Source organism: Coregonus clupeaformis, chromosome 15, assembly GCF_020615455.1.
Source record: "Coregonus clupeaformis isolate EN_2021a chromosome 15, ASM2061545v1, whole genome shotgun sequence".
NCBI classification, from domain to species: Eukaryota; Metazoa; Chordata; class Actinopteri; order Salmoniformes; family Salmonidae; genus Coregonus; species Coregonus clupeaformis.
In genome coordinates, this window is record NC_059206.1 from 23418804 (window position 1) to 23443232 (window position 24429).

The 24429-nt window shown below is 43.9% G+C and overlaps 1 protein-coding gene across 5 annotated transcripts in view; it reads left to right on the forward strand.

Moving 5' to 3' along the window:
• psd3l (pleckstrin and Sec7 domain containing 3, like) overlaps positions 1–24429 on the forward strand; it is a 143104-nt gene that overhangs the window by 52035 nt on the left and 66640 nt on the right. For 3 of the 5 annotated variants that reach the window (XM_041897438.2, XM_041897440.2, XM_041897441.2), the window contains 5 exons: positions 2993–3187; positions 9795–9875; positions 10111–10223; positions 10996–11054; positions 20246–20335. In XM_041897438.2, coding sequence (XP_041753372.2) covers positions 2993–3187; positions 9795–9875; positions 10111–10223; positions 10996–11054; positions 20246–20335 — 538 coding nt within the window. The remainder of the gene's footprint in view (positions 1–2992; positions 3188–9794; positions 9876–10110; positions 10224–10995; positions 11055–20245; positions 20336–24429) is intronic. The other 2 variants (XM_041897439.2, XM_041897442.2) reach the window with 1 other exon arrangement.

Below are 24429 nucleotides of genomic sequence, written 5' to 3' on the forward strand. Positions count from 1 at the left end.
TCTCCTCCACACATCCCTTTTTGCAGTGATTTAATTGCCATAGTAGTACATAGTAATATCTAAACATAAAAATATAGGTGTATGTGGGAGAAATGCAGGCTATTGTGCTGCTGTGTGCTTGTACGATCAACAGGTGGCAGTGCAGTATAAACTATTGGTCTTCCTCTTTTAGCTAGTAGAGTGTTGTAGAGCCCACTGTATCCCTTAACTGGCTGTGTTGTTTCCATTTCCAAGCACAGTCGTGATATTGCTCCATGTTTTCCACTCTTGTTAAGCACACAAGTATTGAAGTTGTCCTAAGTTCCTAGTATAGTAGGTCTAATGGAAATAGACAGTTTCAACTCCATTACTGGATATTACGTTCCAATCACAGTAGGATTTAGACCTGAGAGTGACGCAGTACATTTTCTTACTACCAATGAACCAACTTACTGTAGGCCAACATTTGCACAGAAGTTAGGAACTCAAGTTGTTACTCAACTCTACAGTTTTGCTCGAAATTAACAGCGTTATTTAGCGGTTGTCCTTGTGCAACATCAAATCACTTTCCAGTCATCATCGTTCATCACTCCGCCCGAGCAGCACATATTCACCCTAGATGGTACAGCCTAATTGCTACTGGCACTGCCTCTCATCAGGGCCGGGCCTGTGGGAGTACTCCCTAATGGCTGGTTCTAGCTGGTCCTTGTCTTTCCCTCTCCTCTGTGTTGAGAGTGGATCCACCTTGTTCTGTCTGTGAGGCAGCAGAACCTGCTCCTCTGATGCCATTACAGGGTTCAGATGATGCGTACTGCATATACCCAATTACGTCATCTCAACTCGCTGATGGTATGTCTGTCTAGTTTGAGGATTTTTTCCCCCCTTGATGCCCACTCAGGGTGATTTATTTTGTAATTTTTAAATGTTGGACTGTCTGGTTAGGTGTAAGGTGGATTCCTTTCTTAGTCTAGGTACAGGTCGTCATTGTAAATAAGAAATTGTTCTAAATTGACAGGCTGGCCTCGTTTGAAAGGCAATCTGCTGTATTTAGCCTAGCAGTATGTAGGAAGGACACTAAGTGTTTGCACTTGGCTTCATTACTTTTCTGTCACTTCTAATGTTAAGTCAATGCTAATAATGCCACCACCAACCTGTCTTTATTTCACTGATCAGCTTCATGTGCAGCCATTATCTTCCTAGCAGGTAAAAGCTTCATGTGCAGCCATTATCTTCCTAGCAGGTAAAAGCTTCATGTGCAGCCATTATCTTCCTAGCAGGTAAAAGCTTCATGTGCAGCCATTATCTTCCTAGCAGGTAAAAGCTTCATGTGCAGCCATTATCTTCCTAGCAGGTAAAAGCTTCATGTGCAGCCATTATCTTCCTAGCAGGTAAAAGCTTCATGTGCAGCCATTATCTTCCTAGCAGGTAAAAGCTTCATGTGCAGCCATTATCTTCCTAGCAGGTAAAAGCTTCATGTGCAGCCATTATCTTCCTAGCAGGTAAAAGCTTAATGTGCAGCCATTATCTTCCTAGCAGGTAAAAGCTTAATGTGTAGCCATTATCTTCCTAGCAGGTAAAAGCTTCATGTGCAGCCATTATCTTCCTAGCAGGTAAAAGCAATTGACATTGTCAGGAATGAAAGGCAAACTACAAATAAGCACTTGACTCCCAGGCTCCACTGTCAGTGCAATCTGATTTCTCTTCAAGGAGTTTAATTTAAACGTTTCAAAAGACTGTCAGGCAGAAGAGCTTCTGGATTGACAAGCACAGAACGCTGGCTGTGATGTCCCAGCTGGCTGTGATGTCCCAGCTGGCTGTGATGTCCCAGCTGGCTGTGATGTCCCAGCTGGCTGTGATGTCCCAGCTGGCTGTGATGTCCCAGCTGGCTGTGATGTCCCAGCTGGCTGTGATGTCCCAGCTGGCTGTGATGTCCCAGCTGGCTGTGATGTCCCAGCTGGCTGTGATGTCCCAGCTGGCTGTGATGTCCCAGCTGGCTGTGATGTCCCAGCTGGCTGTGATGTCCCAGCTGGCTGTGATGTCCCAGCTGGCTGTGATGTCCCAGCTGGCTGTGATGTCCCAGCTGGCTGTGATGTCCCAGCTGGCTGTGATGTCCCAGCTGGCGGTGATGTCCCAGCCACGTCTATTAAAAGTTCACATAATGAGATGGTGACGAGTCGACATTAATACATACATTACTTTTTCTGTTGTAGAATAGATGGGTGGGATAACGTAATGTCTTTCTACTAGCCATCAGTAAAACCTAAAGATGTCTGGTCACCAGATGGAAGTGATGTTGCAGTCTTGACCACCTCTCCGCTCTGTCCTGGAGTGGATTCACACGGGCTGAAACGGGGAGGGACAAACCTGAACTTGTCCATTTTTAGAAACGCTTGTTTTAGTTTTTCCATGAATGAATACAGTCCTAGTTTGACATTATTAATCTCTAGGTTTCTGGGACCAAGCTTTTCAGAGTGTGATCCCCATCGCCAACCCTTCAAGATGTGCGCTACGTTCTAGATTTGTGTGTTGACTTGTATGTGACAGGTTTGTCCTGGGTTATTTGTATTTGCTGAGGTAATGTGTGGGTTTTGTTATTGTGCCCTGATAAACATTTATCTGACTCGCTTTCTCTCTCTCTCTCTCCCTCCCTCCCTCTTTCCCATTCTTCCTTCTCTCCCTCTCTCTCCCTCCCTCTCTCTCTCCCTCCCTCCCTCTCTCCCATCCTTCCTTCTCTCCCTCTCTCCCATCCTTCCTTCTCTCCCTCCCTCTCTTTCCCTCCCTCTCTCTCCCTCCCTCCCTCCCTCTCTCCCTCCCATCCTTCCTTCTCCGGCTCTCTCTCCCTCCCTCTCTCTCTCTCTCCCCCTCTCTCCCATCCTTCCTTCTCCCGCTCTCTCTCCCTCCCTCCCTCCCTCTCCCTCCTCCCTCCCTCCCTCCTCCCTCCCTCCCTCCCTCCCTCCCTCCCTCCCTCCCTCCCTCCCTCTCTCCCATCCTTCCTTCTCTCCCTCTCTCCCAGCAGTGATGCAGGGCTGAAGACGGCGCTGTCGGACTGGGACTCGGACATGGGCAGCACGGAGCGGCTGAAGGGCAGCACGGACACACTGCTAAATGGAAACAGAGGAGACCAAGAGGGGGCCCGGCGCCTCGCACGACGCCTCTACCACCTGGAGGGTTTCCGCCGCTCCGACGTGGCCAAGCACCTGGGCAAGAAGTGAGTGGGACATACCCTGTACTGTTACCTGCCCCATGTCTCCTTCATACCCTGTACTGTTACCTGCCCCATGTCTCCTTCATGTCCTGTACTGTAGTTACCTATCCCAGGTCTCCTTCATGTCCTGTACTGTAGTTACCTATCCCAGGTCTCCTTCATGTCCTGTACTGTAGTTACCTATCCCAGGTCTCCTTCATGTCCTGTACTGTAGTTACCTATCCCAGGTCTCCTTCATGTCCTGTACTGTAGTTACCTATCCCATGTCTCCTTCATGTCCTGTACTGTAGTTACCTATCCCAGGTCTCCTTCATGTCCTGTACTGTAGTTACCTATCCCAGGTCTCCTTCATGTCCTGTACTGTAGTTACCTATCCCAGGTCTCCTTCATGTCCTGTACTGTAGTTACCTATCCCAGGTCTCCTTCATGTCCTGTACTGTAGTTACCTATCCCAGGTCTCCTTCATGTCCTGTACTGTAGTTACCTATCCCAGGTCTCCTTCATGTCCTGTACTGTAGTTACCTATCCCCAGGTCTCCTTCATGTCCTGTACTGTTGTTACCTATCCCAGGTCTCCTTCATGTCCTGTACTGTTGTTACCTATCCCAGGTCTCCTTCATGTCCTGTACTGTAGTTACCTATCCCAGGTCTCCTTCATGTCCTGTACTGTAGTTAACCTATCCCAGGTCTCCTTCATGTCCTGTACTGTAGTTACCTATCCCAGGTCTCCTTCATGTCCTGTACTGTAGTTACCTATCCCAGGTCTCCTTCATGTCCTGTACTGTAGTTACCTATCCCAGGTCTCCTTCATGTCCTGTACTGTAGTTACCTATCCCAGGTCTCCTTCATGTCCTGTACTGTAGTTACCTACCCCAGGTCTCCTTCATGTCCTGTACTGTAGTTGCCTATCCCAGGTCTCCTTCATGTCCTGTACTGTTTTTACCTACCCCAGGTCTCCTTCATTCCTGTACTTAGTTACCTATCCCAGGTCTCCTTCATGTCCTGTACTGTAGTTACCTATCCCAGGCCTCCTTCAATGCCTGTACTGTAGTTACCTATCCCAGGTCTCCTTCATGTCCTGTACTGTAGTTACCTATCCCAGGTCTCCTTCATGTCCTGTACTGTAGTTACCTATCCCAGGTCTCCTTCATGTCCTGTACTGTAGTTACCTATCCCAGGTCTCCTTCATGTCCTGTACTGTAGTTACCTATCCCCAGGTCTCCTTCATGTCCTGTACTGTGTTACCTATCCCAGGTCTCCTTCATGTCCTGTACTGTAGTTACCTATCCCAGGTCTCCTTCATGTCCTGTACTGTAGTTACCTATCCCAGGTCTCCTTCATGTCCTGTACTGTAGTTACCTATTCCAGGTCTCCTTCATGTCCTGTACTGTAGTTACCTATCCCAGGTCTCCTTCATGTCCTGTACTGTAGTTACCTATCCCAGGTCTCCTTCATGTCCTGTACTGTAGTTACCTATCCCAGGTCTCCATGTCCTGTACTGTAGTTACCTATCCCAGGTCTCCTTCATGTCCTGTACTGTGGTTACCTATCCCCAGGTCTCCTTCATGTCCTGTACTGTAGTTACCTACCCCAGGTCTCCTTCATGTCCTGTACTGTAGTTACCTATCCCAGGTCTCCTTCATGTCCTGTACTGTAGTTACCTATCCCAGGTCTCCTTCATGTCCTGTACTGTAGTTACCTACCCCAGGTCTCCTTCATGTCCTGTACTGTAGTTACCTACCCAGTCTCCTTCATTCCTCCTGTTTACCTACCCCAGGTCTCCTTCATGTCCTGTTGTAGTTACCTATCCCAGGTCTCCTTCATGTCCTGTCTGTAGTTACCTATCCCAGGTCTCCTTCATATCCTGTACTGTAGTTACCTATCCCAGGTCTCCTTCATATCCTGTACTGTAGTTACCTATCCCAGGTCTCCTTCATGTCCTGTACTGTAGTTACCTATCCCAGGTCTCCTTCATGTCCTGTACTGTAGTTACCTATCCCAGGTCTCCTTCATGTCCTGTACTGTAGTTACCTACCCCAGGTCTCCTTCATGTCCTGTACTGTAGTTACCTATCCCAGGTCTCCTTCATGTCCTGTACTGTAGTTACCTATCCCAGGTCTCCTTCATGTCCTGTACTGTAGTTACCTACCCCAGGTCTCCTTCATGTCCTGTACTGTAGTTACCTACCCCAGGTCTCCTTCATGTCCTGTACTGTAGTTACCTATCCCAGGTCTCCTTCATGTCCTGTACTGTAGTTACCTACCCCAGGTCTCCTTCATGTCCTGTACTGTAGTTACCTATCCCAGGTCTCCTTCATGTCCTGTACTGTAGTTACCTACCCCAGGTCTCCTTCATGTCCTGTACTGTTGTTACCTATCCCATGTCTCCTTCATGTCCTGTACTGTAGTTACCTATCCCAGGTCTCCTTCATGTCCTGTACTGTAGTTACCTATCCCAGGTCTCCTTCATGTCCTGTACTGTAGTTACCTATCCCAGGTCTCCTTCATGTCCTGTACTGTAGTTAGCTATCCCAGGTCTCCTTCATGTCCTGTACTGTAGTTACCTATCCCAGGTCTCCTTCATGTCCTGTACTGTAGTTACCTACCCCAGGTCTCCTTCATGTCCTGTACTGTTGTTACCTACCCCAGGTCTCCTTCATGTCCTGTACTGTGGTTACCTATCCCAGGTCTCCTTCATGTCCTGTACTGTAGTTACCTATCCCCAGGTCTCCTTCATGTCCTGTACTGTAGTTACCTACCCCAGGTCTCCTTCATGTCCTGTACTGTTGTTACCTACCCCCAGGTCTCCTTCATGTCCTGTACTGTAGTTACCTACCCCAGGTCTCCTTCATGTCCTGTACTGTTGTTACCTACCCCAGGTCTCCTTCATGTCCTGTACTGTTGTTACCTATCCCAGGTCTCCTTCATGTCCTGTACTGTAGTTACCTATCCCAGGTCTCCTTCATGTCCTGTACTGTTGTTACCTACCCCAGGTCTCCTTCATGTCCTGTACTGTAGTTACCTACCCCAGGTCTCCTTCATGTCCTGTACTGTTGTTACCTATCCCAGGTCTCCTTCATGTCCTGTACTGTAGTTACCTACCCCAGGTCTCCTTCATGTCCTGTACTGTTGTTACCTATCCCAGGTCTCCTTCATGTCCTGTACTGTTGTTACCTATCCCAGGTCTCCTTCATGTCCTGTACTGTTGTTACCTACCCCAGGTCTCCTTCATGTCCTGTACTGTAGTTACCTACCCCAGGTCTCCTTCATGTCCTGTACTGTTGTTACCTATCCCAGGTCTCCTTCATGTCCTGTACTGTAGTTACCTACCCCAGGTCTCCTTCATGTCCTGTACTGTAGTTACCTATCCCAGGTCTCCTTCATGTCCTGTACTGTAGTTACCTACCCCAGGTCTCCTTCATGTCCTGTACTGTTGTTACCTACCCCAGGTCTCCTTCATGTCCTGTACTGTAGTTACCTATCCCAGGTCTCCTTCATGTCCTGTACTGTTGTTACCTACCCCAGGTCTCCTCCACTCCTTCTTAGGCTCTCTGTGGCCAATCACCTGGGCCCAGTTGCATAAAACACATTAAGTTAATTTCCCCCTTAAATTAAGTAAAAAAGTTAAGGGTGCCTACCAGGTCCCTTAACTGCAATATGGATATCAATGTAAACCGCATTTGTGGAGGTGAATATTGCTTTCATCTGTTCTGTTTAGAAGAGGAAAACATAAACCAGCTAGCTACTTAGCTAAACAATGGAAGGTGCACAGTCCATGGCTACAAAGCTAGCTGGCTATTGTGTACCAGCGTAATATCACTGGCAGGGAAAATACTGCTCTTTGCTGAAGATGTTGTGCTGGGTGATTTTATGAATTTTTTCCATTTGTGATGAGTCACCGAAAGGTCAACAAACAAGATCTCTCTCAACCCTAGAAATCCCACACATGCAAAAATGCAGGACTTATATTTGCATGCTGGCACCAAAATAGTCCTGGCTAAAAAGCCACTATAGCCATCGAACAGGCTTGGTCTTTGTGCTTACTCAATTTACGCATTTCTGGTCTCATCACTTTCTATCTGCGGCCCAAATGGCACCCTATTCCCTACATAGTGCACTCTTTTTGACCAGCGCTCTATAGGCCCTGGTCAAAAGTAATGCACTACATAGGGAATAGGGTGCCATTTGGAATGCAGATTAGGTCAGGACTACTTTGGGTTCCAGCGACGCTTCCAATTTCCTAATGCTTCCCTGCCAGGCCTAAACGCTGCCCTGGGGTGCAGCTATTCCATCTCTGGGACCCCAATCCTTTTATACACCCCAAAATATAACATCTCACTGGTATTGATTACGTACCACATTATTCTAAATAAAACCTATTGCACCAACATACCAACATACGTATGCCAACATCTAGAGAGCTACTCCCCAGTACACCCACTACAATCAGACTCAAACATCCTGCTAACACCAGCCACAAACCTGTGCAGAATGGGTGACGGGGCCTTCTCACATGGCCCCTCAGTTCTGGAACACTCTATCTGCACATGTCAAGGAGGCAGCTTCAATTTCCTCATTTAAAAAAGCAACTGAAGACCGAGCTATTCAAGCTAACTTTTAATGTTATATTTTGATGTATTGTTTTTCAGGTTTTCTACCTTCTGTGCATTGAGCGTGGAGAATATGCTCTACAAATGAAATGATATATTATTATTATTATTATTCGTCATTGGAATAACCCCAAAATTAACTGGCTGTCAGATGCACACAGCTTTTTAAGGAGAGTCTGATCAAATACAGTGGTCTGTGTCGCCAAGGAAACCAACTCCTACATTGGTTTGTCCTTTATTCAGAGTAACGCTGTAGTGGCCAGTAATATTTGGCATGTGTATATACAGAATATAAGATATTATAAATACCTCACATGCGACCTGTAATAAGACTAAGTAATTAGCCTATTAAAATGTTATCAGATTCCATAAAGGTAATTAAAATATACAAGCAAGCATTAGGCAATGAGTTGACGTTGACTAGCAAGAATTGGTATGAAAATTGTCTATATCAAAGGCAGATATTTAATTAACATTGTACAATGAATGGATTCACATACAAGGCATAAAGCTTAAGTTACAAAGCATACTTCTAGGCATATAGATCCTAAGGATAACTTAGAAGACAAAGCATGAACAAAGAGATGCCTACGAGGCCTAGGAAATCAGAATGGATCATACAACCTTCCTCTGTGAACTGGATACAGGATAAGAGAGTGAACAAAGGCATTTAATTCCATTTATAACATCTGAAGGTGTCACCCAAAACCAAGACAGAATTCCTGAGAAGACAAAATCCCTTTGCATAATAGTAATTCAGAGTTCACCCTGTACAGATACAAGTAACCACAGAGATCATACATCCATATAGTTAACATCAGAGTTGGCTTCAGTAAACAAGTTTTAGATACCATACATGGATACTATAGCATTATTCTGTCACAATAGTCAGTCCTCTGAATACTTTAACAGAGTTACATTTTGGCCCCTCGGGTGTAAGGGCTGACTAGTCCTTGGGCATTTTCCTTTGTTCCTGGACCATTTGACATGCAACTCCAGGTGTTAGAGAGCACATACACAGTTCTAACCCCCAGATAAAGTCCTAACCCCCAGATAAAGCCCTAACCCCCAGATAAAGCCCTAACCCCCAGATAAAGCCCTAACCCCCAGATAAAGCCCTAACCCCCAGATAAAGCCCTAACCCCCAGATAAAGCCCTAACCCCCAGATAAAGCCCTAACCCCCAGATAAAGCCCTAACCCCCAGATAAAGCCCTAACCCCAGATAAAGCCAGAAGTAGAGCCGTACATCTCTATTCCTTGTCCTCTACTGTACATCATTTGTTGATTTGAAACTGGAACTGTGTTTTTCATGTGTGGGTGTTTATAGAAACACGTGTGTTTTTCCCTTCAAACTAAAAATGAATGAAAAGCCGTGTAGAAGTCATGGCCTGCTGTGTTTTATGTATGAAAGTGATGCGCTGCATCCAGGCTAACACTGCTCTATACATCCAGGCTAACACTGCTCTATACATCCAGGCTAACACTGCTCTATACATCCAGGCTAACACTGCTCTATACATCCAGGCTAACACTGCTCTATACATCCAGGCTAACACTGCTCTATACATCCAGGCTAACACTGCTCTATACATCCAGGCTAACACTGCTCTATACATCCAGGCTAACACTGCTCTATACATCCAGGCTAACACTGCTCTATACATCCAGGCTAACACTGCTCTATACATCCAGGCTAACACTGCTCTATGCATCCAGGCTAACACTGCTCTATGCATCCAGGCTAACACTGCTCTATGCATCCAGGCTAACACTGCTCTATACATCCAGGCTAACACTGCTCTATACATCCAGGCTAACACTGCTCTATACAAACCAATAAGAGGCTGATATCCTTGACCATTTCAGGGGAGTGTGGGGAGGTTTTAATCCTCATCTTAAGGCAGTAGTTACCTCTAAAGTAATTACTTGTGTGAGTTTTGTTACTGGCAATTGTGGTCTTTGGTGTGTATCTAAACACGGTTATCTTTTTTTGTCTTACAGCAATGACTTCAGCAAGATGGTCGCCGAAGAGTACCTCACATTTTTTGAATTTACAGGGATGACATTGGATCTATCTCTCAGGTAACCATTTATCACTATTGTAGCCATTTAACAAATTTAGTACAAGCATGCAGGCTACAAAGGCATTCCTCAAATCATATATCAGAGGTTTAACGCCTGCCGCCCTGGTAATCCAAATAAATTAGATCTTGACACGATCAGTGTTTTTTATTTAAAATTTGTGAGACCCAGGGGCCTCTGAGCCCTGATATTGAAGTATTTCATTTCGTCTGACTTGCTGCTTCTGTATCCTCAGATCTTTCTTGAAAGCTTTTGCACTAATAGGCGAAACCCAGGAGAGGGAACGGGTTCTGATCCACTTTTCCAATAGGTACTATCAATGTAACCCCTCAGTCATCTCCTCACAAGGTACTTGTTAACTTCTTTGTCTCTATGCTACATGACTTGATTAAACAAGATTGACTGACTGGCAATATAAAAACTGCTTGCCAATGGCTGACATACCAAAGCTTTTGTCATGTCTTACCAGCCTTTTAGTGTATGCTAAAGGGCTACTATTTGCTGTGCTAGTTCCATTATTTAAATCCTGTTATATCGTGTAGCTTTCATTGAGGCATTTGACTCAACAGGCTTAAATCATAAGTCACTTAATTGGCTCAGTAGTTGTATTAGACTGTAGTCTTTCTAACAATGTCCATATCAATGGAATCAAATGCATTCGCTTTACCTTCATATGCATTCTGCAGTACGTTTTTCCCCCCCAAGAGTGTCATGTCTCCCATAGCAACAGTCTTAGTAACAACAAGCCTCTGACCAGTATGGGTAAAAGCTAAAACGGTCCTCTCGTTGCCATGGAAGTCATGTTACACCACTATGTAGAGATGGATGTTGTGATCATCATAGCGGGGACTGGTGCCTTTCTAGAGGGTATCTTTATAAATCCGCCTGTGGAAGATGTGACATTTCAGCAGTACGAGAAAGATAAAACGTGATGTTTTTGTGTTCCTTGCTGATTAACCACCAGTACACACCACAACCTGTATCCCGTTGCTCATGAAATATAACATTAAACAAAACATTTGTCGATGGTACTTTACATATTAACACAGAACAACCATCTGTCATTGTTAAAATGGGTACTCCTAAAATTCACCTTCACTAATTAACCTCATTTTTGCAGATGGAGCCCATTGCCTTACATGTGCTCTGATGCTGTTGAACACGGACCTTCATGGTCATGTAAGTTCTTCACTCTCTTTCTGTGCTGAGCTTTTGACCTTTTGTTCCTGCCATTTCAAACCCTGAGAACCACTACACTAATCTCATCACATAAGGCATTGTTAAAGGGGCAATCTGCGATTCAAACAACAGCAAAGCATTCACCCTGACACTTTGTTTTGGTAAACAACTGAGGGATGGGGATGGAGAAATGTAACCACTCTCAAATTTCAAGACAGCGCTATAGATGTAAGGACTGACCCTCCATGAGATCAAAAGGATAAGTGTTAACCATGTTATGAAGCTAAACATTGTTTACAATAAAAAATACATGGAATAAAATTAGATTATTTTAGGTTCTGATGGGGTACAACAGTTGACCTAAGCTCATAAGGCATTTCTAAGTTTTATATTCTTCAATAATTCATGGCTAAATATCATACAGTTGAAGTCGGAAGTTTACATACACTTAGGTTGGACTCATTAAAACTTGTTTTTCAACCACTCCACAAATGTCTTGTTAACAAACTATATTTTTCTCAAGTCGGTTAGAATATCTACTTTGTGCATGACACAAGTAATATTTCCAACAATTGTTTACAGATTATTTCACTTATAATTCACTCTGTCACAATTCCAGAAGTTTACATACACTAAGTTGACTGTGCCTTTAAACGGCTTGGAAAATTCCAGAAAATGTCAATTGGAGGTGTACCTGTGGATGTATTTCAAGGCCTACCTTCAAACTCAGTGCCTCTTTGCTTGACATCATGGGAAAATCAAAAGAAATCAGCCCAAAATTGTAGACCTCCACAAGTCTGGTTCATCCTTGGGAGCAATTTCCAAACGTCTGAGGGTACCACTTTCATCTGTACAAACAATAGTACGCAAGTATAAACACCATGGGACCACGCAGCCGTCATACCGCTCAGGAAGGAGACGCGTTCTGTCTCCTAGAGATGAATGTACTTTGGTGCGAAAAGTGCAAATCAATCCCAGAACAACAGCAAAGGACCTTGTGAAGATGCTGGAGGAAACAGGTACAAAAGTATCTATATCCACAGTAAAACGAGTCCTATATCGACATAACCTGAAAGGCTGCTCAACAAGGAAGAAGCCACTGCTCCAAAACCGCCATAGAAAAGCCAGACTACGGTTTGCAACTGCACATGGGGACAAAGATCTTACTTTTTGGAGAAATGTCCTCTGGTCTGATGAAACAAAAATAGAGCCATGTTTGGCCATAATGACCATCGTTATGTTTGGAGGAAAAAGGGGGTTGCTTGCAAGTCGAAAGAACACCATCTCAACCGTGAAGCACGGGGGTGCCAGCATCATACTGTGGGGGTGCTTTGCTGCAGGAGGGACTGGTGCACTTCACAAAATATTGGCATCATGAGGAAGGAAAATTATGTGGATATATTGAAGCAACATCTCAAGACATCAGTCAGGAAGTTAAAGCTTGGTCGCAAATGGGTCTTCCAAATGGACAATGACCCCAAGCATACTTCCAAAGTTGTGGCAAAATGGCTTAAGGCCAACAAAGTCAAGGTATTGGAGTGGCCATCACAAAGCCCTGACCTCAAACCTATAGAAAGTTTGTGGGCAGAACTGAAAAAGCATGTGCGAGCAAGGAGGCCTACAAACCTGACTCAGTACACCAGCTCTGTCAGGAGGAATGGGCCAAAATTCACCCAACTTATTGTGGGAAGCTTGTGGAAGGCTACCCAAAACGTTTGACCCAAGTTAAACAATTTAAAGGCAATGCTACCAAATACTAATTGAGTGTATGTAAACTTCTGACCCACTGGGAATGTGATGAAAGAAATAAAAGCTGAAATAAATCATTCTCTCTACTATTATTCTGACATTTCACATTCTTAAAATAGTGGTGATCCTAACTGACCTAAAACAGGGAATGTTTTACTAGGATTAAATGTCAGGAATTGTGAAAAACTCAGTTTAAATGTATTTGGCTAAGGTGTATGTAAACTTCTGACTTCAACTGTATGTACCAACTCCAGATTGCCCCTTTTTTAAAGTGTATTTTTTTCCAAGGAGACACGATAATAGATTTGATTACAAAAACAACAATGATTATTCTAACTATTAAGCTTGTGCCTCAAAGATAATTGAATAATTTGGAACTTCATGCATTTTTTTTTATGTCACCCTCTCTGAGAACCGGCAGCCATATTTCAGGCTCTTATTTGATTTTTAGTGTTTTTATTTAAAGCTTTGAGCAATTTATAAAGTGAAGGCTACCACTTCACCCCAGCATCCTCTCTAGTCCCTCCTGTAAAATGGCTGAATACTCCTAGACAAGGACACAGAGCAGTGATGAAGGGATATAGAAGCAGTGCCTGTCGAACACAAACGCCTCTCTCTGTTTGGGGACAGGGGCAGTAAGAGGATGACTGGTTGATTCACACACCACCACTCAATAAATACTGGGATCAATAGATTTTGGGGGGGAATCTATCCATTCGTTATTATATTATGTGCCCCTCTTACACAGAAGAGGAGTAGGCTATGCACTGTGATGTTTGGAATGTTCATGCAAGTGATGGAAACTTTGTATTGGCTCAAGGTTTTGAATATTTTCTCAGTCCGTTCAATGTTTTTTCTCCCATGTACCATCTGCTTGTGGGTCCCTACTCGGCCATCCAGCCTTTGGTTGGGTAGGCATGAGTCAGTTTGATCAACACCCTGACACTGTATAAAACCTGTCTGACAGACCCTGTGTGCTCTAAAGAAACCCTTGTCTCACTTCTAAGTCAAGCTAACTGTCAAACACATTGGTGAGAGATTAAATGTATTTTAATTAGTCTCTTCCCTTTCAGACTAGCCTTTTGATATTTATTTTACTACGCTGAACAAAAATATTAACTCAACATGTAAAGTGCTGGTCCCATATTTCATGAGCTTAAATAAAAGATTACAGAAATTGTCCATACGCACAAAAAGCTTTTCTCAATAATGTTGTGCACAAATTAGTTTACATACCTATTAGTGAGCATTTTATCCTTTGTGAAGATAATCCACCCACCTGACAGGTGTGGCATATCAAGAAGCTGATTTAACCCTTAGCCTACAATGGTCGCGCACCCACGGAAATATAATTAACATAATAAAAAAATCCCCATCAAAATGTTTCTGTTTAAGCTAGATATGTGATTTATTTGCATGGGCTGCGTCTCAATCCACCGCATCCGCCGATATCGCTCTTCCGCATCTGCGGTGAAAGGTGGCAGAGCTAGAGCAGCGTTACAGACCATGAAACATCCAGAAAATCGGTATTCTCATGAAAATGTCTGTAGCGTCCACTTATGTAAATAAGGTATTTCTGTTTTTTTATAAACTTGCAAATATTTCTACAAACCTGTTTTCGCATTGTCATTATGGGGTATTGTGTGTAGATTGCTGAGGAAAAAAATAATTTAATCCATTTTAGAATAAGGCTATAACGTAACAAAACGTGGGAAAAGTCAAGGGGTCTTAATACTGTCCGAAGGCACTGTATGGAGATAGTTCAGTGCCTGAAATAAAGGGATAAATACGTGTGTGTGTATGTGTGTATATATGTATACACACATATACACTGCTCAAAAAAATTAAGGGAACACTAAAATAACACATCCTAGATATGAATGAATGAAATAATCTTATTAAATACTTTTTTCTTTACATAGTTGAATGTGCTGACAACAAAATCACGCAGAAATTATCAATGGAAATCAAATTTATCAACCCATGGAGGTCTGGATTTGGAGTCACCCTCAAAATTAAAGTGGAAAACCACACTACAGGCTGATCCAACTTTGATGTAATGTCCTTAAAACAAGTTAAAATGAGGCTCAGTAGTGTGTGTGGCCTCCACGTGCCTGTATGACCTCTCTACAACGCCTGGGCATGCTCCTGATGAGGTGGCGGATAGTCTCCTGAGGGATCTCCTCCCAGACCTGGACTAAAGCATCCGCCAACTCCTGGACAGTCTGTGGTGCAATGTGGCGTTGGTGGATGGAGCGAGACATGATGTCCCAGATGTGCTCAATTGGATTCAGGTCTGGGGAACGGGCGGGCCAGTCCATAGCATCAATGCCTTCCTCTTGCAGGAACTGCTGACACACTCCAGCCACATGAGGTCTAGCATTGTCTTGCATTAGGAGGAACCCAGGGCCAACCGCACCAGCATATGGTCTCACAAGGGGTCTGAGGATCTCATCTCGGTACCTAATGGCAGTCAGGCTACCTCTGGCAAGCACATGGAGGGCTGTGCGGCCCCCCCAAAGAAATGCCACCCCACACCATGACTTCAGACGGGCCTGGACATGCGCTGGCTTGAGCAGGGGGACCTTGCGTGCGCTGCAGGATTTTAATCCATGACGGCGTAGTTTCTTTGAGACTGTGGTCCCAGCTCTCTTCAGGTCATTGACCAGGTCCTGCCGTGTAGTTCTGGGCTGATCCCTCACCTTCCTCATGATCATTGATGCCCCACGAGGTGAGATCTTGCATGGAGCCCCAGACCGAGGGTGATTGACCGTCATCTTGAACTTCTTCCATTTTCTAATAATTGCGCCAACAGTTGTTGCCTTCTCACCAAGCTGCTTGCCTATTGTCCTGTAGCCATCCCAGCCTTGTGCAGGTCTACAATTTTATCCTTGATGTCCTTACACAGCTCTCTGGTCTTGGCCATTGTGGAGAGGTTGGAGTCTGTTTGATTGAGTGTGTGGACAGGTGTCTTTTATACAGGTAACGAGTTCAAACAGGTGCAGTTAATACAGGTAATGGTTGGGGAACAGGAGGGCTTCTTAAAGAAAAACTAACAGGTCTGTGAGAGCCGGAATTCTTACTGGTTGGTAGGTGATCAAATACTTATGTCATGCAATAAAATGCAAATTAATTACTTAAAAATTATACAATGTGATTTTCTGGATTTTTGTTTTAGATTCCGTCTCTCACAGTTGAAGTGTACCTATGATAAAAATTACAGACCTCTACATGCTTTGTAAGTAGGAAAACCTGCAAAATCGGCAGTGTATCAAATACTTGTTCTCCCCACTGTATATATATATGATAGTGAGGGGAAAAAAGTATTTGATCCCCTGCTGATTTTGTACGTTTGCCCACTGACAAAGAAATGATCAGTCTATAATTTTAATGGTAGGTTTATTTGAACAGTGAGAGACAGAATAACAACAACAAAAATGCATGTCAAAAATGTTATAAATTGATTTGCATTTTAATGAGGGAAATAAGTATTTGACCCCCTCTCAATCAGAAAGATTTCTGGCTCCCAGGAGTCTTTTATAAAGGTAACGAGCTGAGATTAGGAGCACACTCTTAAAGGGAGTGCTCCTAATCTCAGCTTGTTACCTGTATAAAAGACACCTGTCCACAGAAGCAATCAATCAATCAGATTCCAAACTCTCCACCATGGCCAAGACCAAAGAGCTATCCAAGGATGTCAGGGACAAGATTGTAGACTTACACAAGGCTGGAATGGGCTACAAGACCATCGCCAAGCAGCTTGGAGAGAAGGTGACAACAGTTGGTGTGAATATTCGCAAATGGAAGAAACACAAAATAACTGTCAATCTCCCTCGGCCTGGGGCTCCATGCAAGATCTCACCTCGTGGAGTTGCAACGATCATGAGAACGGTGAGGAATCAGCCCAGAACTACACGGGAGGATCTTGTCAATGATCTCAAGGCAGCTGGGACCATAGTCACCAAGAATTGGTTTGCCAATGAACATCTCAATGATTCAGAGGAGAACTGGGTGAAAGTGTTGTGGTCAGATGAGACCAAAATCGAGCTCTTTGGCATCAACTCAACTCGCCGTGTTTGGAGGAGGAGGAATGCTGCCTATGACCCCAAGAACACCATCCCCACTGTCAAACATGGAGGTGGAAACATGCTTTGGATGTGTTTTTCTGCTAAGGGGACAGGACAACTTCACCACATCAAAGGGACGATGGACGGGGCCATGTACCGTCAAATCTTGGGTGAGAACCTCCTTCCCTCAGCCAGGGCGTTGAAAATGGGTCGTGGATGGGTATTCCAGCATGACAATGACCCAAAACACACGGCCAAGGCAACAAAGGAGTGGCTCAAGAAGAAGCACATTAAGGTCCTGGAGTGGCCTAGCCAGTCTCCAGACCTTAATACCATAGAAAATCTGTGGAGGGAGCTGAAGGTTTGAGTTGCCAAACGCCAGCCTCGAAATCTTAATGACTTGGAGAAGATCTGCAAAGAGGAGTGGGACAAAATCCCTCCTGAGATGTGTGCAAACCTGGTGGCCAACTACAAGAAACGTCTGACCTCTGTGATTGCCAACAAGGGTTTTGCCACCAAGTACTAAGTCATGTTTTGCAGAGGGGTCAAATACTTATTTCTCTCATTAAAATGCAAATCAATTTATAAAATTTTTGACGTGATGCGTTTTTCTGGATTTTTTTGTTGTTATTCTGTCTCTCACTGTTCAAATAAACCTACCATTAAAATTATAGACTGATCATGTCTTTGTCAGTGGGCAAACGTACAAAATCAGCTGGGGATCAAATACTTTTTTCCCTCACTGTGTGTATATATACATACACCAGTCAAAAGTTTGGACACCTGCTCATTTCAAGGGTGTTTTATTTTTGCTATTTTTTACATTGTTGAATAATAGTGAAGACATCAAAACTATGAAATAACATAGGGACTCATGTAACCAAAAAAGTGTTAAACAAATCAAAATATATTTTATATTTGAAATCCTTCAAATGGCCACCCTTTGCCTTGATTACAGCTTTGCACACTCTTGGCATTCTCTCAACCAGCTTCATGAGGTAGTCACCTGGAATGCATTTCAATTAACAGGTGTGCCTTGTTAAAAGTGAATTTGTGGTATTTCTTTCCTTAATGCGTTTGAGCCAATCAGTTGTGTTGTGACATGGTAGGGGGGTATACAGAAGATTGCCCTATTTGGTAAAATACTAAGTCCATATTATGGCAAGAGCAGCTCAAATAAGCAAAGAGAAACGACAGTCCATCATTATTTTAAGACATGATGGTCAGTCAATCCGGAAAATAGTAGTAGTAGTATTTCTGTCGGTAATAAAGCGCTTTTGTGGATAAAAACTAATTCTGATTGTCTGGGCCTTGCTCCCAAGTGGGTGGGCCTATGCCCTCCCAGGCACACCCATGGCTGCGCCCCTGCCCAGTCATGTGAAGTCCATATATTAGGGTCTAATGAATTCATTTCAATTGACTGAATTCCTTATATGAACTGTAACTCAGCTAAATCTTGGAAATTGTTGCATGTTGTTTTATATTTTTGTATAGTTCAATGATTACTCTGCTGCTTGCTGCACAGGGCCCACAGCGCCATTAAAACATGATTTAACTGTTCCATTCGAGTAGTCCAGCCCGAAACGGCCTCGGCATCGCCTTGTGGCCACGAGCCGTTATGATAGATGCTTTCATGCGAGCCCATCTTCTTTTTGTTGCTAGAAATGCGTTTTCGAGAGGCCTGGATGAAAACAACCTGCTGTGAATTGATTTGATGGTCACTGAAGTATATTTACGTTCTCGGGGGGGGGGAGCTAAGTGTGGTCATTGGCACTATGGACAAGTTATGGGATGCCACTCTCTGTCCTTGCCTACAAGCTGTCACAAGTCTTGTTCTGAAGGTGGGGGCATTAAACATAACAATTTGTTTGCTAGCAAGTTGAAACGGGGAGGATATTTAATGCCTTAGATGGGTCCATGGCCTCATCGCACAGTAAATGGATGCCTCTTGGTGTAGCATAGATTAAAGAGAATGTCTTAACAACAAACCGCTGATGTAGAGGTTGCACCATGAACACATTGCGTACGATTTCATTACAAGCCCTCCTTGCACTCGTATACAGAGATATATTCTCAGCTCTTGCAGTTCTATAGATCAAAACGTGCTCTGTGTTGCCTTTTGGAAATCTTGTGCCAGTCTGAACATTTGTTAGTGCCGTCCACCTACAAACTCTGGCCGGCTTTGGCAGGAACCGTCAAGTCATTGGAACAAACACCGTCTGCTCACTCTGTTAGAACAAGCGGCTGCATTGGATATTATCTTTCGTCCCCTACACTATTAACAGCAATATTAGTGATTTAGTCTACAACCATTTCGTACTAAAGGAAAAACCTCGCTCAATCTTTACTAATGATACACTCTCAATGTTACATTACACATGTAAGTATTTAATTATGCCAAAGGTATTTTAGGTTTCTGAGAGCCCGTAGGAAACAGACCCCTTACTTGACATGAGTGTACAGTACAAGTGTGGTTTGGTTGAGGGTGAGTGTGGTTTGGTTGAGGGTGAGTGTGGTTTGGTTGAGGGTGAGTGTGGTTTGGGTGAGTGTGGTTTGGTTGAGGGTGAGTGTGTCCTTGTCTGTATTGAATGGTGTAGTGCCATGCATTAGAAGGAGGTTAGTTTTAGGCTGGGATTTCATCGCTGTGCATTGTGGGAACACACTGCACAACAATTATGTATTTGATAATGTAGGGCATTTGTGGTAGCTAATAATAATGTCCAAACTTTTCGTTTTAGTGCACCTTTAGGTACCTCCTCTAAAACACACTGTTATACTATGCAGCAGCAATGATCTTGTAACTTTTCTTTTACGTCGTTAGTTTATTTGAAGTAAATCCAATGTATCGAATAAAGATAGTATTTGATTGCACCTACGTTCAGCCTGGACTTTAAATTCCCCCTAGTGTACTGTTATCCAGCCAGCGACTTACTTACTGCTTCAGAGCAAAAAGCTTAATGGTCTCCTCTTATGGGAGCCAAGTGATTATATCTTCCAATTCCATAAGATGCCACTTTCCCACCTCCGTCTACCCCTGATGTTCGTATTAGAATTCTGGACTTGGTGCTTATTCTGAAATTTGCTACATGAAAATGTATGAGTTATGGATAATGCCAAATATATAGTAGCTCTGTTTGATGTTGCCATAAATGTAGCACCTATCCACTTAGTTTAGTATTTAGGGTCAGGAGCTATTTTAGAATGCAGGCGATGCTCTGCTTACTGCATAAGGAAGTCATGATCATGGCCCCCCTCACCTGTCAATAAGTTCAAATGGCATATTGTTGATAGGGTTAACCAAGGCCTTGGGCTGAGGCTGTTGCATGACGCTCCTTTCACATTATCCCAGTAATAAATGTTTCGAACACCTTGCAGAATATCGGGAAGAAGATGACGTGCCAGGAATTCATCAATAACCTGGAAGGGCTGAATGGAGGACAAGATTTCCCCAGAGAGCTCCTAAAGGTAGGTCCTGTTGCTTTGTCTCGTTAAATCTTTTGCTAATGATTGTGTAAGGGTGATGGAGGATCATGTCTGGCCCTCAAATGTAAAATAAAAGGGCCACAATGGCATGAGTGAAACAAGACGGTGGATAGACTGGTCCAATGGCCTGTCATGTGAAAGAGGAGACTTCTATTGGACCAGGTAACACAAAACGCTATATTCGGTCCACTCAGTTCGAATAACAATCCGATCCCTTCAGCCGTCAGAGAGCACTTACCTCGACCATGCAGCCCACATTAACCTGATATTTGTTCACCTGATATTCTGTATGACTTACAACCGAATGACAAAAACGTTCTACCCTGCTATTAATTAGTGCTAGTTAGGTTCTGTCATTGGAGACCGGGTATAAAGGTCTTGGGACTTTGCCTCAAAGTGAAACATCAGACCACACAAGCATGGAAGGCTCTATTACAGTCCACTCATATTATGGCAGCTGCTGTGGTCTATGGCGAACTATGCAAACTATTTGTTGCTACTAGTTCTTCAGTTATTACACTGCAAAAACATTACAGATATATAATAATAATATTGTAATATTCTTAATGTCTTTTTTGTTTACTTGAGGGCCTTCAGAAGTTTTTAGGTATAATTTTCTCTAAGAGGATATGGATTACAGGCTGTAGTTTAATGAACCGGCAGTTTTTTCACCGTCAGCAAATATTGCAATCATCTCAGCGATCCGCCAATATCGCACCAATAGAAAGCAACACCTCCTGCTGGTTAATCTCTTCCCACGGTCATTCTGAGATGTCCGGTGTTGGCACGCTAGGTGTGGCTAAAGCTTAGTCCCTCGCTTGGCCAACCAGAGCACACCTACTGGCCATAAGCTCCCCTGCCTGAGAAAATAGGAAATTAGCATGTTCTGCCAAGACTCCTTCTCACTGTACATAATTAATGAAATAATACCCCCCCCTCCTGTCTAATTAAAAAGAACACACACCTAACTCTCACAGCAAATTTCTTGCATCGACTAGCATTTGGCAATAACACCCGTTGGCATTGGACATGGCCAAATGGTGGGCAGGATGACGATCTCCGGGCAAAGCAAAATGCCCTTACTGTGCCTCCTCGGCATTGCCTGGTGCCAGCTTGGATAAGTCATCTTAGCTTCTCTTCTCTTTCTCCATTAGTCTTTTGGGAATTTGCTTCATGGCTGTAGTTTGGCTCCATAGGGAATGGGACTGGACTGTTTCGTCTACAAAATTCTGACATGAATTACTGTACATTTTGTGCGTCTTTTGAGATCAGATATTTTCTGCATTTCAGATTAATACATATTATACATACAGTGGGGAAAAAAAGTATTTAGTCAGCCACCAATTGTGCAAGTTCTCCCACTTAAAAAGATGAGAGAGGCCTGTAATTTTCATCATAGGTACACGTCAACTATGACAGACAAATTGAGGGAAAAAATTCCAGAAAATCACATTGTAGGATTTTTAAATGAATTTATTTGCAAATTATGGTGGAAAATAAGTATTTGGTCACCTACAAACAAGCAAGATTTCTGGCTCTCACAGACCTGTAACAACTTCTTTAAGTGGCTCCTCTGTCTTCCACTCGTTACCTGTATTAATGGCACCTGTTTGAACTTGTTATCAGTATAAAAGACACCTGTCCACAACCTCAAACAGTCACACTCCAAACTCCACTATGGCCAAGACCAAAGAGCTGTCAAAGGACACCAGAAACAAAATTGTAGACCTGCACCAGGCTGGGAAGACTGCATCTGCAATAGGTAAGCAGCTTGGTTTAAAGAAATCAACTGTGGGAGCAATTATTAGGAAATGGAAGACATACAAGACCACTGATAATCTCCCTCGATCTGGGGCTCCACGCAAGATCTCACCCCGTGGGGTCAAAATGATCACAAGAACGTTGAGCAAAAATCCCAGAACCACACGGGGGGACCTAGTGAATGACCTGCAGAGAGCTGGGACCAAAGTAACAAAGCCTACCATCAGTAACACACTACGCCGCCAGGGACTCAAATCCTGCAGTGCCAGATGTGTCCCCTGCTTAAGCCAGTACATGTCCAGGCCCGTCGGAAGTTTGCTAGAGTGCATTTGGATGATCCAGAAGAGGATTGGGAGAATGTCATATGGTCAGATGAAACCAAAATAGAACTTTTTGGTAAAAACTCAACTCGTCGTGATTGGAGGACAAAGAATGCTGAGTTGCATCCAAAGAACACCATACCTACTGTGAAGCATGGGGGTGGAAACATCATGCTTTGGGGCTGTTTTTCTGCAAAGGGACCAGGACGACTGATCCGTGTAAAGGAAAGAATGAATGGGGCCGTGTATCGTGAGATTTTGAGTGAAAACCTCCTTCCATCAGCAAGGGCATTGAAGATGAAACGTGGCTGGGTCTTTCAGCATGACAATGATCCCAAACACACCGCCCGGGCAACGAAGGAGTGGCTTCGTGAGAAGCATTTCAAGGTCCTGGAGTGGCCTAGCCAGTCTCCAGATCTCAAGCCCATAGAAAATCTTTGGAGGGAGTTGAAAGTCCGTGTTGCCCAGCGACAGCCCCAAAACATCACTGCTCTAGAGGAGATCTGCATGGAGGAATGGGCCAAAATACCAGCAACAGTGTGTGAAAACCTTGTGAAGACTTACAGAAAACGTTTGACCTGTGTCATTGCCAACAAAGGGTATATAACAAAGTATTGAGAAACTTTTGTTATTGACCAAATACTTATTTTCCACCATAATTTGCAAATAAATTCATAAAAAATCCTACAATGTGATTTTCTGGATTTTTTTTTCTCATTTTGTCTGTCATAGTTGACGTGTACCTATGATGAAAATTACAGGCCTCTCATCTTTTTAAGTGGGAGAACTTGCACAATTGGTGGCTGACTAAATACTTTTTTCCCCACTGTACACTATATATTCAAAGGTATGTGGACACCCCTTCAAATTAGTGGATTTGGCTATTTCAGCCACACTCGTTGTTTACAGGTGTATAGAATCGAGCACACCGCCATGCAATCTCCATAGACAAACATTGGCAGTAACATTGGCAGTAGAATGGCCTTTCTGAAGAGCTCAGTGACTTTCAACTTGGCACCGTAACAGGATGCCACCTTTCCAACAAGTCCGTTTGTCAAATTTCTGCCCTGCTAGAGCTGCCTCGTCAACTGTAAGTGCTGTTATTGTAAAGTGGAAATGTCTAGGAGCAACAATGGCTCAGCCGCAAAGTGGTAGGCCTCACAAACTCACAGAATGGGACTGCCGAATGCTGAAGCGCGTAGCGTGTAAAAATTGTCTGTCCTCTGTAGCAACACTCTCACTACAGAGTTCCAAACTGCCTCTGGAAGCAATGTCAGCATAGGAACTGTTCGTTGTGAGCTTCATGAAATGGGTTTCCATGGCCGAGCAGACGCACACAAGCCTAAGAACACCATGCGCAACGCCAAGCGTCGGCTGGAGTCGTGTAAAGCTCACCACCATTGGACTCTGGAACAGGGGAAACGCGTTCTCTGGAGGGATGAATCACACTTTACCATCTGGCAGTCCGACGGACTAATCTGGGTTTGGCGGATGCCAGGAGAACGCTACCTGCCCCAATGTATAGTGCCAACTGTAAAGTTTAGTGGAGGAATAATAGTCTGGGGCTGTTTTTCATGGTTCGGGCTAGGCCCATTAGTTCCAGTGAAGGGAAAGCTTAACACTACAGCATACAATGACATTCTAAACGATTCTGTGCTTCCAACTTGCTGGCAACAGTTTGGGGAAGGCCCTTTCCTGTTTCAGCATGACAGTTGCCCCCGTGCACAAAGCGAGGTCCATACAGAAATGGTTTGTCTAGATCGGTGTGGAAGACCTTGATTGGCCTGCACAGAGCCCTGACCTCAACCCCATCAAACACCTTTGGGATGAATTGAAAGCTGACTGCGAGCCAGGCTTAATCGCCCAACATCAGTTTGACCTCAATAATGCCCTTGTGGCTGAATGGAGGCAAGTCCCCGCACCATGTTCCAACATCTAGTGTAAAGACTTCCCAGAATAGTAGAGGCTGTTATAGCAGCAAAGGAGGGACCAACT